Source organism: Lactuca saligna, chromosome 7, assembly GCF_052625555.1.
Source record: "Lactuca saligna cultivar CGN05327 chromosome 7, ASM5262555v1, whole genome shotgun sequence".
Classification (NCBI taxonomy): domain Eukaryota; kingdom Viridiplantae; phylum Streptophyta; class Magnoliopsida; order Asterales; family Asteraceae; genus Lactuca; species Lactuca saligna.
Genome location: NC_136423.1, coordinates 60,179,370 through 60,198,594, shown reverse-complemented (window position 1 = coordinate 60,198,594; position 19,225 = coordinate 60,179,370). Strand labels below are relative to the sequence as shown.

At 33.4% G+C, this 19,225-nt stretch overlaps 1 protein-coding gene and 1 pseudogene across 2 annotated transcripts; both read right to left on the bottom strand.

Moving 5' to 3' along the window:
* Positions 1–1,302: 1,302 nt before the first annotated feature.
* LOC145004436 (diacylglycerol kinase 4-like) lies at positions 1,303–7,206 on the bottom strand. 2 transcript variants are annotated; one of them, XM_078963351.1, is made up of 13 exons: positions 7,166–7,206; positions 6,464–6,842; positions 5,702–5,824; positions 4,730–4,867; positions 4,550–4,635; positions 4,161–4,248; positions 3,986–4,061; positions 3,816–3,898; positions 3,649–3,719; positions 3,451–3,528; positions 3,266–3,353; positions 3,006–3,122; positions 1,303–1,680 (listed from the first exon to the last, which is right to left on the bottom strand). In XM_078963351.1, the coding sequence occupies exons 1-13, from the start codon at positions 7,198–7,200 to the stop codon at positions 1,522–1,524; spliced, it is 1,521 nt and encodes a 506-aa protein (XP_078819477.1). In that variant the 5' UTR covers positions 7,201–7,206; the 3' UTR covers positions 1,303–1,521. The 2 variants fall into 2 exon arrangements, with proteins under 2 accessions (XP_078819477.1, XP_078819478.1); XM_078963352.1 differs by having other exon boundaries at positions 6,464–6,899; positions 7,166–7,205.
* Positions 7,207–13,828: 6,622 nt separating this feature from the next.
* On the bottom strand, positions 13,829–13,947 carry LOC145007640 (5S ribosomal RNA; annotated as a pseudogene).
* Positions 13,948–19,225: the final 5,278 nt, after the last annotated feature.

Here is a 19,225-nt window from a genome sequence, read left to right as displayed (position 1 = left end):
AGTGTAATATTCTATTTAGAATATTTCACGTATTTTTCAAAAAAAAAAAACAGGATTTTTTATATTTTTTTTAGTTAATTCAAGTTCCGAAAATAATATTTTAAAAAAAAAAAGAATTTTTGGATTTTTCCATTTATTTTGCATTTTAAAATTTTTTTAAAATTTAGTTTTACGGTCTTACAAAATTAGAATGGTTTCAAATGAACCTGAACCTATATATATATATACACACTAAACACATTAGTTGGATCTACAATACAATATAATTGAATCTACAAGGGCTCCAAACATATATTTTTAGAAATTTTGGTTCGACGCTCCCAATCTAAGTCAGAATGTGTAGGAATCCAGAAATTCAAGATTCAAACAACATCTGGTATTGGTAGACTCAATTGAATTTCTGCAATAACAGTTTCATCATCTGAAAGAAGAATTGCCATGTGTGATGCTAAGAAGAACAAAAGAAGACTAGGTGCGATTCGAAAAGAAAAAAAAAAATCAAAATAAATAGGCTAAAAAACAAAGCATATGCAACTCAACCGCTTCTATAATTGAATCTACAATAGTATTTAGCATTTAGCACCATGGACATTTTAATTGTGCATAAATATATAGAAAATGGTTCTCACAAAATGGGAATGTGTATTATATAATGTGAGCATACTTTATAATTTGAACTTTAACTTAACATAAATCAAATATTCATTGATATATACATTAGTCTTCTTACATTAAAAAATGAAAATCTTTTATGCTGCATGTCTCACTTAATGATTTCACTCACTGATTTCCACATGTCATATTTGGTTATTTTTAATTAAATTTTTTTCACATAACATTTTATAATTTTTTTTTGTTTTTTACTACTTTCTTTATTTAATGTTTATGAAATAAATGTCTTTCAATTTCAAAAACTCAATAACGGACTCACTTTTTTATAAATTCAATACTTAACTTATTTTCCTTATAGATTCAAAATTCTCAAATTCAAATAAGTCTTTAAAAAATTACGATTCATGACAATTTTTTTAAAATATATCAATAGTTTTTTTTATTTGTATATATTAAGACAATTTTTTTAAAATATATCAATAGTTTTTTTTATTTGTATATATTGAAATACTTATTCATAATGCTTAAATTTCATATTGAAATATAGAAGGTCTCACAACTTGTTTATAAATAAATAATATATTATAATAAAATAATTTAATAAAACAAATTCGGAATTCCATCTTCTTAAATTTCTAGTGTGGCCCACGTATATGACATGAAATAATGTTAGTGGGATATGAAAGGAAGTTCACATAAAAGCCAAAACTTTCAACATATCATCAACCAAACACAATGGTTATTACATCATTACACAATCACATATAAAGATTTCTTCTTCTACTTTACAACCTTCAACACTTGTTCTTCCTACAAGTTTTAATAAAACAACACCAATTTACCTGTTTGATGGTAAAAATGATTTACACGAGTTAATATAATAATAATTAAAGTTAAAAGTTAAAAAAATCATCCTCCATTGATCATAATTGATCGAAATGGAACCCTTTCAATGTCCACAAAAGTTGAAAACTCATTTTGCAAAGGTTGTTTCCATGGTTCTCCATCCATCTGCATAAAACCTCGTTTCCATGCTCCACCTCTTAACTCAAATCGAATTGCAGCAGCCTTAGAACGACAAAAAGTTTCACTCATTTGTCAAAAGAAATCCATTTTTTAATTTTTATTTCATTTGTGCACAAAAAATGAAGAAGAAAAAGTGAACCTTTTTCTTTCGGACAAAATACATAAAAACACAACTTTCATTATTTTATCGATTTGGTCGCTAACTATTTTCTGTAGTGATTAAACTATTACACAACTTTGGAAATCGTCCTTTGATAATTTCATCATTTATCAAATTAATCATTGATATTATTTATTATGATTATTATAATGATATTTTGATGGCTAAATCGGAAAAAATAATAGTTTAGCGGGTAAATCGTTAAATTGTGAAAGTACGTTATGTTTTTTTGTATTTAATCAGACAAGTACTCTTTTATGATTTATTATAGGATTAATTTCATAAAAGACCTTACATTTTATGTTTTTTCCGAATTAAACCTCAAATTTATATTTTTCTTCAAAAAGACCTTGTATAATATTTTATTTTTTCCGATTTGGCACTTTTAGTCATTTTTTCCAAAAACAATGGTAAAAGATGAGGTTTTTTCGACAAAAAATAAAAAAGTTGAAGGTTTATTTGGAAGTATTTAGAGGGTTGAAGGTTTTTTTCGGAAAAAAAATACGAAGTTGAGGGCTTTTTTGGAAAATAAAAAATAAAAAAATACAAGATTATTTTCGAGCAAAAATTAAATTTGAGGTTTAATCCGGAAAAAACACAAAATATAAGATCTTTTATGAGATTAACTCCTTATTATAATAGCAAATTTGGTGGCTAAATCAATAAAAACAATAGTTCGGTGGCTAAAAATCCTAAAATTATAGAAACATGTTTTGTTTTTTCTGTATTTTGTCCGTGTATCAAAATATAAAGAATAAATTACACGAATGGTCCCTACGGTTTAGAGTAATTTGTATGTTTGGTTCCTAACTTATTTTTTTAATTCGGAAGGTCCTTACTATTTGTTTTTGTTACACGTTTGGTCCCTATCTTACCTAAAAATTATATTTAGCCCTTAACTTTTTAATTTATTTAAATAAACACACCCCCAAACACACCCTCTCACCTTACCTTACTTACCCCATCAATTTCCCTATTTAAATAATAGTCTTTTTAAGTGGACAAACAGGAGGGACCAAGTGAGTTAAAAAAATAAGTTAGAAACCATTCGTGTAATTTATTAAATATCAAAACCAGGTAACTTGAAAATTCTTTTTTTAAGGTCTTATATATACAATAGTTAAAGTGATAAAACCAATAAAACGGTGAAAGTAAAAAGTAACTTTTTGTATTTTTTTTTTTCCATTTTTACCCTTTTGGCATATACCTGTGCGATGTGTTTAGCTGAAATAAGTTCGACCATTACAAACGACGCATGCCATCCTTGTTTAAACCCAAAAACTTCTAAAAGTCCATCATCTGCATTAGCCTCAACAAAACCTTTCTGAAACCAATTGAAAAACCAAAATTACTCATTTGTCCTTCACCACCATTACAATCATAATCAAAAATACCGATTAAGCTCCACAAACGTCTTCAATCGAAAGGATATTTAAGGTATTTCACAAATAATCAAACGTCGATTACCTTTTCCATATACTCGGGCTTCAATTTCCCCCATGGATTTCTTCCACTCGCATAGCTATGAAGATTCAAAGCGACAATAGATCTTACACTGGAATACAAAATTATCAATTATAAATTAACTTTCGAACCTAATCATAATTGTATTTAACTTTAGAAAAATAAAAATAATTAATTAAATCGCTTACGTTGATGGGATAGGAACAACTTCCCAATCGGAGCTGTTGAGTCTTTTCACATGTAGCCTCAATATATTCTTTAGTCCTCTGTTTTTTTTTCCAATAATAATAGATTTTAATTTAATTTAATTAATCGAAATTTTTTTATAAAAATAGTATTGAATTTGAATCATGAAGAAAACGTGAATAATGTGACAAAATTCTTACCTTAAACCTGGATCAGCCATACAAGGCGTAAAAAACCACCCTTGTTTGCAACTATATCCAGAGTAGATTAACTATAATAACAAAATAACAAAAATAATAAATAATAATTTTAATTATATATTGTGTAGGGGTATTTTTGTCAAAAAAAAACGAACTAAGGTTTTGACCTTGTTTGAAATAGGACCTTGTGCAAGGTAAGGTTTATCATTCCTTAAATGATGGAAACCATAAGCCACTTGTGCATCCATTCCTATATAAAGAAATTAATAATATAAATCGAATTAATATATGTCAATACACAAATTATAAAATAATAATAATAAATAAATAATTATACCTATGCTGAAATAATTATAGAACACTCCTTGGTAGCATGAAATTTTTTCAGGCAACTTTCCTTCAATTTCTAAACCCTGAAAAGAAGCCAAATTATAAAAAATGGTTTGACAAAATGGACTCTGAAAGGTGTTATAAAATAAAAAAGTAAATAAATTGAATTTATTATTACAAACCTGATCAAGAACAACCTCCTCTGTTTGTTTCAAAGAATGAGGGGTATCTAAATCTATTCCAGCAGGCATTGATATCAAAAGTTTCCAACTGCATATATTACATGATAATAGTAAATTACTAAATTCAAGTATAAAAAGCAAAAATATGCATACATAACAAATTTTTTCTTCTTGCCAAAAAGTCAATCTAAAAGGACTTTTGGAATTGTCAAACACTTTTTTTAAACACCCTCTTATTAATATTATAGCTTCCAACTTTCATTTCTTCCTATTATATTTATATGATTGTAAATCTGCCTATTTATAGCAATATTATCCAAATAAAAGTAGGATGCTATTTCTTGCATTGAACCCCATACGGAAATTTGTCATATTTAAAATCAACTCACCTATCCAAACGGCTAGTTGGAGAATGAGTGGCCTTATCAAGAGTCTTTTTTATAGCCGCCCTCCAACTAAAAGGAAACGAACCACCCTATAAATAATTCCAATCGCACCTTAAAAACCGCAAATAATATAAAAAAAAAAAAAAAAAATTTTAAAAAATATTAGGAGACGATTAGATTTACCCAACCAAAACTCCGTGACAAATCATTTCCGGTTCCAAGTGGTATAACTGCGGTCGGTGGAATCGGACTTCTTCCCTGCTTATGAAGCTCTCCGAGACATCCGAGAACCCACCCCACTGTCCCATCGCCACCCGCAACCTATCAAATCAATACTAATTGTTATCTAAGAAATACTCTGATATCTGTCTATAAAGTTGGTATCAGGGCACTGGTTTAACCTGTGTTTGGCGCGCCACTGCTAGCTTATTTTTTGAGCTTTTTTAAGTTGTCATGTTTGGCAAACCAAAATGTGGCTTATAAGCTAGCTTTTTAAAAAGCTACTTAGACTAGCTTTTTAGGAGCTTTTTTTTTATTTTCCAAATATACCCCTTAATTAATTATAGAAACACATTCTTTTAAATGTTCTTTTATGTCTTTTTATATTTTTCAGCTAGCTTTTCAGCCAGTTTTACCAAACAACATTTTTTATCAGCTAGCTTTTCAGCTAACAGGTAGCACGCCAAACATAGCCTAAGTGATGTGAAGTTGAGTTAGACAACCTAACTTAAGGGTTGTTTCTTTTTGAGTTAATGAGCTTAATGGGTTAAGCACTTAATATGTATAGCTTTATATGGTTGTTTTCTTTTTTTACTTGATCCAGATAGAATGTATGGCTTCATGTATTTACACACTAACACTTTACGGTTTACCTATTTGACTTCCTACTTTTTTTCCTCTCATGTTAAAACGATAAGTATTGTGAAATTTGTTATTTGGAATGTAAGGGTAAAACGGTCATGTAGTCTCGCTCTATAATCTATATATACAACATTTACTTTATTCATACATCATTACCCGTTCAACCACTTTACATCGTTGCCCATGTAATCATTATAAAAAGATTCAAGATTCCTTGAATTTGTCATGGTTGAAGGGTATTTTAGACATTTAACTAAAAATCAAACATACTTAGGAATAACATAAGAATCATACCACAATCCTTAACTTTTCACGAGTTTCTTTGGCACAATTGTCACCAAGACTAGCAAACTTCTCCAAGCAACCCAATCCATACTCAACAAACTCATGGGGCCTCACATTAGAAAGGTCAAATACCTAAACACAAAAATAAAAATAAAAAAGTATTAGAAAATTGTTCTTTTGGTACTAAATGAAAAGAAAAAAGATTAATAATTGTGCTAAAGATCACCAAAATGTTCAAATATATCTAGTTTCAAAGAACCAAAATCAGTGGGCCCCACCATGGTGTCTAACATAAGTGTCCGATTTTGACAGGTTTATAGATCTTGGGCACTTTTGGAAGATAGATTTTGAGAAAAAAAACTAAAAACTAAAAACACAAATTCGTTTTTATGAATAAATGAAACTTGTATGTGTAGATTGTTTTGTGTATTGTCAGATCCAGGAATTATAACTAAAAATTAAAAAGTTTCAAAATCAACATTAGCAAAATAATTTTCTTGAATTCGTATTGTTCTTATTTGCACTTTGTATTGACTTTCAATGAAGCAAAAGTTTTCATGAATCATGCGTTTCCTGATATGACAATAGACTGATTTTATAAAGCTTTTGTAATCACAAGATTTTAATCAAAATCAATTGAGTTTGACGCAATTTTCGCAACTAGATTCTCGGGGAAAATTAGATGATGAATCAAAATTCAAAATTATGCAATAATTGAACATTTATTTATGAATTTTTATATCGAAAAAAAAAAAAAAAAAAAAAAAAAACCTGTTCTTCGCCCATCAACTCCTGCAACCTTGCTTTAAGATGTGGACCATGGCGTCCACCGCTCTTGGAGTTAATAAAAACAACCAACGGACACTCAGCGGCGACGGGAGACGGTTTATCGCCACCACCACCACCACCGGCGGTTGCAGTAGTGGCATCGAAATGACGTTTTGCAGAATCAATATCTTTTGAGGCAATGGAATCCCTTATAGCAAGACGTAAATACTCAGGCATCGTGATCTTCTGCCGCAATTCCTCTTTAGGAATCCTTATTCCCGATAAAGACCACCGTTTAATGGAGTCTACCATCGACGACTTTACAGCCACTCTATTCACCATCTTTTCCGGCCCCGGCGAGTCCATCGTAGTCACTCTGTTTCTGGGTGAAGATGGGAAGAATCAGACTCGAATCTGTAACTTTTTTAGGCAAAAAAAACTGGAAAAAAAAATTGTTCAATGTTCAAAACTCAAAACGATGGTTACAAAGAAACTGTCGTCGGTTTTTCTAGAGTGAGAGAGTTTGTGCGTGTGGGTGGAAAATGGGGCCGGCGAAATAGTCGCTTTTCAACTTTCAAGTCCGGCAAGGGTGGAGTTTTGAAATTTTGTTCTTTTTACTTTTTGTATACAAGATTTAATATAATGTATTTTTTTGACTCGTTTTGACTATTATGCCCTTCAGATTTGAGAGAATTACGAAATTACCTGCTTTCGTATAGTGCTGTTTCGTTTTTAGCCATCCATACAGCGACACATACGTCTGTGCATACTTTTGACATTTATAGAACTATGTATTTACAGTTTATACCCTTTGAGTTGAGGGTATTTTCATGGGAACTCCTTGTTTAAAGTAAGTTTCATTTTCTGCCCCTCGTGTTTTGGTTAAACAGGTTTAGTTGGCTTATTCATTTTGAAACACAAACAAATTAATAGGTATTTGTAGTTGAGAGTAATTTAAGTATATTATTACAATTATTTTTACTTTACTTTATACACCCATGACAACCAACTAAATTCTTGTTTTATTCGGTGTAACATGTTTCAAGCCAATATTTTGATTTTATTATCTTACTATGTATTCAAATGTTTAGGACGAGCCGGAAAAAAAAATGTTATTAGTTTCTAACATGCAACGAATTAAATTATATAAATGTTATGTTTGGCGTACTAGCTGATAGCTGAAAAGCTAGTTGTTTAATAAAAAATTAGTTGATAGCTGAAAAGCTAACTAATAAAAAATGATGTTTGGTAAAAGTAGCTGAAATATATAAAATTACATAAAATGACATTTAAGAGCGTTTTTTTTATAATTAACTAAGAGGTATATTTGGAAAATTTTTAAAAAAACTCTTTAAAAGCTAGTCAAAGTAGTTTTTCAAAATGCTAACTTATAAACTAGCTTATAAGCTACTTTTTGTCTTGTCAAACACGACAATATAAAAAAACTCAAAAACCAAGCTAGCTGTGGCACGCCAAACACAGTCAAAGTAAAGTTTTTTTAAAACGAATATAAACTTCATAGCAATAAACATAGCTAAATCATAGTATTTTAATGTGTAATTACATATCATAACAACTAGTCGAATACCCATGAAGCACTCCTAACATTCTTGATAACAAATTGGTTGATCAATTATGCATAGTCTATACTCTCTAAGATTTCGTTCTCGATAGATATCATCATCAAACCGCTAAGTCTTTCTTAGGTCATTATGGAGCACAAGTAAGATTTCAAAAACTTTAATTTCGAGAAACTCCATTCTGCAAATGTCACCATTACTGAAATAGTCAACAATATTCTATATGCAATGATTGCATTCAGGAAATCAGCTCTAACTTGATCAACAATGTATAAGAAATAAATGACTCAGAAATCAGCTCTAAATAAAACCTCTCGCTACTTGAACTCTTATTAAACCTTTTTTCCTTTGAATCAAATGTATTTGCGGAAATATTAGATCAATACACATTTCAATAGCAATCTCCTTAGCTTCAGCAATCACTTTTTAATAACTACTTTCTTTATAATCCTTGAAGTAATCAATCAATATGTTTATTTTTGTAATAACATTATCAAGATGCATATCATTTTATTGTATCTTTTTACTCACAATATTCACCTGTTTTAATACTTGATACCAGATAATAGTTTATACCAAAAATTTAAAGTCACCAAATTTTTTTTTGCTAGTGAACTTACTTCACTTACAATTACAAAATCATTATCCTTTTTCTCCAACTTGAAGTAAAGCTTCTCGTACATCGACAAATTGCAGTTTAATAGCCTTTTACACTCTCAACCGGACTTTCCCAACGTGTTTCTAGTAATCTCTTTCTTTCTTAAATTGCTCGTATTGAACTTTATCAATTGTTTTGTTCAAGTTCAATCTTGTACGCATATCAAACCATTTATTCCTATTTATAAGATGATCCAAGGAAATTTCATATTCTTTAACTCTAGTGGTAACATGGTGTCAATCTGCATAACCTTTACCATCCAATTTACCTTTCGAAATCCCTTTTCTAAACACTTTACAACATAAACAAAATACCCTTTCTAGATCTTTCAAATATATTAGCCATTATCTATCACACTTCTCCAAATTTAATAAATTCATGCATATAAAGTTGCAGAAGATAGTCTACCAAATTTATCGTAGAGACCATACATAATACTAGTATCTCTTTTAGGACCTTTTTCAACAAAAAGTTTAATCTCCTCATAATTAAGTTTTTCCCTCTTTCTTGGATCACATATATGAACAAGCTCTTTAACAGCCTCTTGCTCTTATAGCTCTTTATTTTTGTTTCTACATTCTCTTGCTCTTCAACATGCTCTTCAACGCGCTCTTCAACATGCTCTTCAACAAGTTCTCTATAGATAAGATTATATAGAGCATCGACGTCGGCCTTTCTCTTTTCTTCATCTAGTTTTCTTTTCATTTTTTTACGTTTTTGACTACTAGATGGTTGTTTAGACTTCATCATTACAAATTCACTAGTTTCAACTTTCAACATTCAACATTTATTCAAATTTTAGAATTTCAGTACGAACTATAATCCGATAAAGTGATTTTGATAATCTCTACATTCAAGTATAAAGTATTCAAATTCAACATTTAATTTCTGATAATATAAATTAGTTAATTTCTGGATTCTAAATTCTAGAACAAAAAGTAAACTAGATACACGAATGTTTAATGAAAATGAATGTGTACTTGATTAGAAATCAATTAACAAAGAGTAATTTTAATCGCCAATCAACCCTCGGTGGTTGCACTTGCTGGATGATCAATGATCGGCAGTCGGTAATGACAATCTCTTATGTGTTGCTTTCTCAAGTTCTGTTGATCTGCTCGACCCGGACTTGGACTAAAATAAAAAAAATTGGCCACTTAATAAAATGGTCCATGTACGTATGCGCATATTACGCATGCTCTTCATCGGCCCCGATTACTTTATTCTATTGTTTTGGCTCAACATAGAAACATTCATCCAAAATTTATGATGTTTATTGAAATGATTTGCATTATTAACATAATGGTCGAATGGGTATTAAGAATGATTACAAGATACAAGATTGCAATGATAGTCTTGTAAGTAAGATTGATCTTGGAGAACGTCAAACTCCAAATTTTAAATTGGGTGTTGAATTGGTATATTGTCATTGTTTAGATGAGGTTTGAACGATGCGATTTTCTTGATATTATTTTGGACCAGTAATAGAAACTATTTAGAATCATCATTAAAAGTTAATGAAAGGACAATGTGATTAAAGGGATCAACAATAATTTATGTGGAATGATCTTGGAAAGGTAAAAAAAATCTCAGAAGACAGTATCACAAGTGATAATGTATCCTTAGAGATACACTTCAAAATGACAAGGGCTATCTAGTAAGATCCTTGCAGTGCCCTCTGGTTACCCAAAAAGTTCTTTTCAGCGATCGGCCCACCCAACAAAAGATCAGTCGATCCGCCTTGTTGCCCAGCAATCATGTTGGCCCGTAACAATATATTCCATCAAGGTGCTTCACTACCTAACACCCATGTTGGCTCGGAAGATAATGTCACACCCCAAAACCGGAACGACGGAAATGTTCTGGGGCGGAGGACGTCATGTAATGTATCATAACAATGCAAAGTAGTAAACAAGCAACAACATCATCCATTGCATTAATAGTATAATTTTAATTACAAGTGTTCTTTCATAGTATAAGACACATAATGAACAATCAAAATAAAATAGGAGTCTTGATTCCTTCGTCTTCACAAAACCTGGTTGTCGTACCTGTCTATTTGTGACCTGAGAATACAAGTATTTTGAAAGCGAGTATCAACAATAAAGCTAGTGAATTCATAAGTATTAATGTGTCTTAGATTTGTAAAACTAGAAAGTAAAGACTTGTGAACATTTGGAAAAAGTTTGTATAAGTATGAACTGTTTGAAAGTAGTTGAAAACGTTTGAATACCCTAGAAAATCCCTATGATTTCTATTAGTATAAAGAGTAGTCTTCTACTAAGACTAGACTGTTTTGAAAGTAACAAAGCTAGTTTTTCCCTTGTATGACTACTATTAACAATATATATAGTCTACCTCGTCGTTTATTAAAAATTTTCCTCTGTAGCTAACAGCAGGGCATAGGAATGATTAGTCCCGTAAAGGTACCCTAGTATAAGTATTAACCGTAGGCATCCATAGATGTTCATTACCTCCGTTGCTAACAGTTGGGTGCCGGAATGGTTAGTCCCGTCTAGTATCCTTTTGTACTAGGATAGACAAAACTAATCTACACGTATTATATGTAATAGTATCTCATAATATAGTATCTAGGTACAAGTATCCATGTAAGTGTATCCAAGTAAATGTATCTCTTCATTTAGCATTTAGTATAGACTCATGTATGAACTGACTCTGGTGTAATTCCTTGTAATAGGAATAGCAAGTAGTATCTCCTAACTATACCTATAATAGTTACTAGTAATGTACAAGTATCAACGAAGGTTTACCTTTGCTAGCCAAAGGTACTGAACTAACTGAGGGCACTTTTATGTCTACATATGTATACATGATATATAACTAATATTTAGACGACATTCGGATGGATAACCGATACCCCATAGCCACATCCCAACAAGGAAAAGGAAATAGAGGGAGTTAGCCTTCCTAAGTCCTTTAAACATTACTTATATAACTATACGTATATGGGCATGCATTTGATAATATAAAAGCATAAAAGGAGTTTTGTAAAACCTTTGAAAAGGATTAATATCCAAGAAAAGATCGACTTGATGTCAGTTTATAAAACGGTTTGAAAGTATTTTGTTTGAATAAACAGTTTAAGTATAAAGAAAACCTTTGTTTCAAATACATTTGTAACAAAGTTTGAACAGAAACATACAGTGTATAGAGTAGTTTGATAAAGAGTTTTAAACATATAAAAATGTTTAAGGAAAACATTTGAAGAAATATGTTTAGTAAAACAGCTAACGTATAGTAAATCCATTTGCATGTTAGTTATTAATCACATGTGATTGATATAATAACTAGCATGATTCAACTTGTATTCCCCCCCCCCCCAATAAATCATTTAAAAACATTTAGAAACATTTAAAAGGTTAATTCAAGGGGTATGAACTCACATGTACTTGGTGGTTTGGATGATCGGAAGATGTAGGATGCTAAGTGTCAAGTGAGGACTTGCACACACACAATGATCCTAGTTATCATATAATAAACATATATGTAATATAATTAGTCAATTAATAACTAATTAATCATGTTAAGACACCCTAGGTCATGGAAATACTTTGATTCAAGTGCTACAGGTACCAAAGGGTTGCACCTAAGGGTTGTATGACATGGCATTGGAGTTTATGGCCTATGAACCACCCCTTTTTGGAGTTTACGGCCCATGACCATTTCCCCATGAGTTTAGGGACGTAAAATCATGGTACTAAGTGCCAAATTGTGTTTTGAGGTCTTACAAGTCATGATTAGGCATCAAATGATCAAGTCCAAGCCTTAGGATAGCATTAAGGGCACAATAACACTACCTAGTAGAGTTCACAGCCTAAGGACCCTTTCGTTAGGTGATTACGGTCGTAAACTCCTATGGGGAGTTGTTTTGATTGTTGTTTAAAGTCTTAAACATTTATAGGAAGGATCAAGGTTGGCACCCAAGGCATAGGATGGAACTAATGTCAAATTTACCAACTTGAAAGGGGTTTACAGCCCAAGATCATCCTTGGCCGTAAACTCCTTTGTTCTATGGTTTCTTGATGATTTTCAAGTGTTATTAAGATCATACTAAGCATAAAAGAAGCTAGGGCAAGTGCACTTACAAGATAGAAGCTCGATTGGGTGTTTAACGTCCAAGAACACTAGTGTGTGTTCTTGGTGTTTTAAAGATCTAATAAAAATCAACAATTGAATGGATGAAATGATGTATAATGACTAGGAGATAGGTTATAACAACAAATGAAGTCATTTAATACTTACATTTTTGGAAAATCGGGTGAAGAACGGTATGCTACTTGAGAGAGAATGGATTTGGTTCTTGAGTTAGGAAAAAGGGAAATGATAGAATGGAGAGTAAACTCATGCTTAAGGCATGAGTTTTTGGCCCTAAGAGAGTTCACGACCCAAACTCTCTTTGTTTGGCCGTGAACACCAATTCAAGGTGTTGATCGTTCCATTACATTCCCGATTAACTAGAAATCACTTCCTTTTATCCGTCCGATTCATGAATAATTAATTAAAATACTCAAACGGACTTTAAACTGGCTAAAAATTAGCAAAAAGCATTTAACATTTAACTTTAAACGAACTTTCACTAATGGGAGGCGGCGTTGCTTCATCCGCTTGACCTCTCGATCGATGGGCACTGCAATTTTTCCATGAAGGCAAGGATCTCATTGATCTCGATCTCGTCGAGCGGGAATACGAGATTCCTGATAGAAAGGTACGTTTTCAAGTTCGAGATATGAAAGGTAAAATGTATGTTACTAAGTTCGCGGGGTAGGTTAAGTTGTGGATGCTTCCTTGCCTTTTCTTACTACGAGAACAGATAGGTATGTCATTTACAAGAACAATGACGAATCGATCCAAGTAAGAATGGTGCACCCTATTCAATATGTTTATGAATACCACGGGAGTATTAGTCCTATCCGAGGGGTATTACTACGGACTCGTAGTTTCCGCATCGAGTTTGGAAGATTTTCCTCGGGACATCCTCCTTTAGAACTCGTAACTGATGATGTTCGGCCCTCAGACCTATTTCTGAAAGGTAAATAGTTCCTTGTGGTGGGTCAACCAATTCATCTATGCGAGGCAGAAGGTAATGATTTCTACTGGAAGTCCTGTCGATGTCTGCACCACAAGAACTTCCGAGGGTGTCACCCATCCTAGTATTTCTCTCTCCCAAGCACGCTTAACTGCGGAGTTCTGATGGGATCCGGTGCATTAGTGCTGGTATGATCGCACCCGCTGAAGTCTGTCTTCTTAAAGAATAAGACCGGAGCTCTCAATGGTGAGGATCTTGGTCTTATCATTCTATTGCTGAGTAGTCGTTAAGCTATCTGAGCAGTTCTTGTATCTCCGTTGGTGTGAGACCGTAGGGCGATCGGGTTACAGGAGTCATATTGGGTTCTAAGTTTGTTCGCATGACGATGCGATCACTAATAGTCTTGGGCAGTTCTCCATCCTGAAGTTCATTTTAGAAGTCATACATGGTTCATCAATCGCAGTCTCGTGTATACAAGTCGTATATAATTAAGATTGAAAAGGTAGTCAAATAATTGATTCCTCTTTAAGCTCACATCCAAATAAGGAAAAGAAGTTAAAGTGGAATCATCAATTCTAAACCTGTAGAACCTTGATTATATACCACCCCTATGTATACATTCTTCAGCGATAGATCAACCGTATGGATCTTTGGATTGAACTTGACGTACTGTACGAGTGGTACTTTAGGAAGGTGTGCTGAGATTTCTTCGGAAAGGATTAGAAACATGAGGTACTCCATGAATGAGTACTTCGGTGTTTTGGAATGATAACTTTGCTAGAAAGACGATTTCGGAGAAAGAGATGTGCGCATGAGACTGGTATTGCAAGTATCGAATTGACTCAAGTTGTATGATAACGTCGGAATCATACGAAAACTAAAGACATTAGATTTGAACTTAAGGTCTTACAGACAAAACACAATAGTGCAACCTTTAACAGAGTTAATGTACTTTAGATTTACTACAAGACTATTGTTGCAAACAAGGTATACTACAAAAGACAAGTATATGTAGCACGAGGATCCCTTAACTGACGAGACCTCACAAAAGATAAGACTCTTAGTTGCACCAGTTCTAAACAGTTTATGAGTCTGTTACAACGAATGACATAGATACTCTAACATGGGTCCGGAGTAGTCTCTCCTGCGGCGGTGATCGTTAGCATCCTTCCGTCTGAGCCAACATTCGCTGCCTCTGGGTAGTTTCTTTTGTAGTGACCCACCTTGCCACAACCGTAGCAAGCCTAGCTCACACCGGCGTTGGGCACTTCGTTGACCAGTCTTGCTGGGCTCTTGTAGTAACGTGTGGTGTATCCCTTTCTATTGCAGTTTAAGCACTGCATCTCCCGACAAGGTCCATGGTGGTGATAGTTGCATTTGTTGCACTTTGGGAGATTTCCCGCATATGGCTTTGCTGGCAATGGGTTAGTAGAGGCTATTGTAGGTACTATAGCAGCATTGACTGTAACTTGTTGTTTCCTTGATGATCCTTCTGAGGACTTGTCTTTCCTCTTGTTTTTGTTGTTCTTTCCTTCTTGATGATCTTGTACATAAATTCTTGAGTTCCGATGGTTTCCATGGTTAATCAGAGATTGTGCTAGTTCTTTGGCACTATCGAAAGTATCGGGCCTTGATGCTAACACACTTGACTAAATTTAGGGAGACAGTCCCCAAATACACCTCTCTAATTTCTTGCTCTCAGGAGCAACCATATCCGGGCACAGGTTTGCCAGATCACAGAACCTACCCGTATAGGTTGATATATTGGTACCAACCATTTCCAGACTCCAAAGTTCCTGTTCGAGCTTTTGAATTTCTCATCAGCATGATCTTCAAGTTTTCCCAGCTTATCGAATTTGCCACTACTATAGTCAAGGACTTAACATGGCCATTCCACCAAGTTAACGCTCTGTCAGAAAAGGTACAAGTAGCAAACTTGACCTTGTTGCCCTCCGGGCAGACGCAGATCTCAAAGACTGCTCTGTCTTTTCAATCCACTGCCTTAGGACCATAACCCCACAAATTCCATTGAAGTTTCGGGGTTTAGCATTTGTAAAGTCCTTATATGTGCATTCCCTGGGATGCCCATGGCTCTCGCCATGGTGAGAAGGAAGTGCACCCATTCCCGATCCAACAGGGACAGGAGTATTGATGGCCGACATGACAACTGCTACTGCATCCGTGAAGGCTGCTTGGAACATGGCAGTGTCGAAAGGAGGAGGTGGTGGTATTGGTGTTTCGTTATTAAGGTTACGCCTTGGAATTCTGCGAGGCGGCATCTTTTGACTGTACGATTAAAAGATGACAATACGGTAAGAATACATGAATAATAAGAGTGACTCATGGACTAAGTCTCCATAGTCCAACAACACAATTTAATAACACATTTGAATGAGGATCTAGTATCGAAAGGTGAAAGTACTTGGACAATAACGTCCATACGATTTGGTACCTGTCAAAAATACTAGAATTATAGATGTAACATGTTCTGGAAAAGTGACCTAGGAGTAGGCCTTACATCAACCATTGATGGGAAAGCTTTGACAGGACAACAACTTAATCAAGTCCTAATAGATCCAAGATTTACAACGATAGGAAATTAGACCAGAGTTTTACATAAACTAGGTTATATCCGAAGGAGGAGTCGATGAGATTCTATCAGCAACGAGAACAATTAGAAAAGTCTTCAGTTGAGTGATCATTATAAGGGATTGGGTGGTCATTCTCTGGCTCCTCTCCGAGCCATCCAACATTGTCGTTGTTAGGGTAGTACGAGTTGTCGTGGAGATGGAATCCAACCATGATATCTATACGAGAAAAGGGATATAAGAATTAACTAAATAGACGAACTAACTAAGATAATTATAAGATAACCTTTATCAGTAGCTTCAATACTTGTTTAGTGCATACCAATTATATGTAGTTAGGATAGGATAGACCTTCGAATAAGTGACCCTAACCCTAAGCCCCCAACCCAACGAGAACTGGACATAAGGCAAAGATTCACAGATTCTAAGTCTATGACATCCTAGTACATATAACCTTAGTGTATCCACTAAACAACTATTGACATATTAATAAAGATCTATTTAGTTCTCAAATAAGTAATCATAGTAAGACCAAATACCCCTACGGTAGTTCTTTATGGTTGTGTTGGTAAGTTTTTAGACTTGTTGCCACATCACAACCATTCTTGGGCACATGCTAATCACTCCTTGGACCAGCATAGTTGATCAGGCTATGCTGCTCCCAAGACTGACCATACATCCCCAAGCTTACTTGTGATGTTCAACGATCGTAATACTTTTGTTCTTGTCATTGTGACACTGATACTAGTATGAATGCAGGCACGTATACTTACTTAAATTTTTTATTATTTAAAAGTATAAACTCTTGGTCAGAGTATTTTAATCTCATTGTATTTATAGTATGTATATCTTTTATGGGTTGATATACTATATTCACTATAAACAATGCTCTGATAACAATTTGTCACACCCCAAAACCAGAACGGCGAAAACGTTCTGGCGTGGACGACGTCATGTAATGTATCACAACAATGCAAAGTAGTAAACAAGCAACAACATCATCCATTGCATTAACAATATAATTTTAACTACAGGTGTTCTTTCATAGTAGAAGACAACAAAATGAACAATCAAAATAAAATAGGAGTCTTGATTCCTCCTTCTTCACAAAACCTGGTTGTCATACCTGTCTATTTGTGACCTGAGAATAAAAGTATTTTGAAAGCGAGTATTAGCAATAAAGCTGGTGAATTCATAAGTATTAATCTGTCTTAGATTTGTAAATCTGGAAGGTAAAGACTTGTGGACATTTGGAAAAAGTTTGTATAAGTATGAACTGTTTGAAAGTAGTTGAAAACGTTTGAATACCCTAGCAAATCCCTATGATTTCTATTAGTATAAAGAGTAGTCTTCTACAAAGACTAGAATGTTTTGAAAGTAACAAAGCTGGTTTTTCCCTTGTATGACTACTATTAACAATATATATAGTCTACCTCGTCGTTTATGTGAATGTATCACAAAATAAAAGTAATAGGGAAAATATAGCCATGTAAGTGTTATCCTTTTGTATTAGGATCAACCCGACATTGCGACTGTCGAAATAGTATTAACCTTGAACGTCCGGAGATGTTCATTTTCCTCTGTAACTAACAGCATGGCGTAGGAATGGTTAGTACCGTAAAGGTACCCTAGTATAAGTATTAACCGTAGGCATCCGTAGATGTTCATTACCTCTGTTACTATCACTTGGGGTGCCGGAATGGTTAGTCCCGTCTAGTATCCTTTTGTACTAGGATAGACAGAACTAATCTACACGTATAATATGTATTAGTATCTCATCATATAGTAATTAGGTACAAGTATCCATATAAGTGTATCCAAGTAAATGTATCTCTTCATTTATCATTTAGTATAGACTCATGTATGAACTGACTTTGGTGTAATTCCTTGTAATAGGAATAACAAGTAATATCTCCTAACTATACCTATAATAGTTACTAGTAATGTACAAGTATCAGCGAAGGTATACCTTCGCTAGCCAAAGGTAGTGAACTGACTGAGGGCACTTTTATGTCTACATATGTATACATGATATATAACTAATATTTAGACAACATTCGGACGGATAACCGATACCCCATATTCACATTCCAACGAGGAAAAGGAAATAGAGCGAGTTAGCCTTCCTAAGTCCTTTAAACATTACTTATATAACTATACGTATATGGGCATGCATTTGATAATATAAAAGCATAAAAGGATTTTTGTAAAACCTTTGAAAAAGATTAATATATAAGAAAAGATCGACTTGATGTCAGTTTATAAAACGGTTTGAAAGTGTTTTGTTTGAATAAATAGTTTAAGTATAAAGAAAACCTTTGTTTGAAATACATTTGTAACAGAGTTTGAACAGAAACATACAGTGTATAGAGTAGTTTGATAAAGAGTTTTAAACATATAAAAATGTTTAAGGAAAACATTTGAAGAAATCTTTTTAGTAAAACAACTAACGTGTAGTAAATCCATTTGCATGTTAGTTATTAATCACATGTGATTGATATACTAACTAGCATGATTTAACTTGTATTCCCACCCCCCACCCCATAAATCATTTAAAAACGTTTAGAAACATTTAAAAGGTTACTTCCAGGGGTATGAACTCACATGTAGTTGGTGGTTTGGATGATCGGAAGATGTAGGATGCTAAGTGTCAAGTGAGGACTTGCACACACACAATGATCCTAGTTATCATATAATAAACATATATGTAATATAATTAGTCAATTAATAACTAATTAATCATGTTAAGACACCCTAGGTCATGGAAATACTTTGATTCAAGTGCTACAGGTACCAAAGGGTTGCATCTAAGGGTTGTATGACATGGCATTGGAGTTTATGGCCTATGAACCACCCCTTTTTGGAGTTTATGGCCCATGACCATTTCCCCAT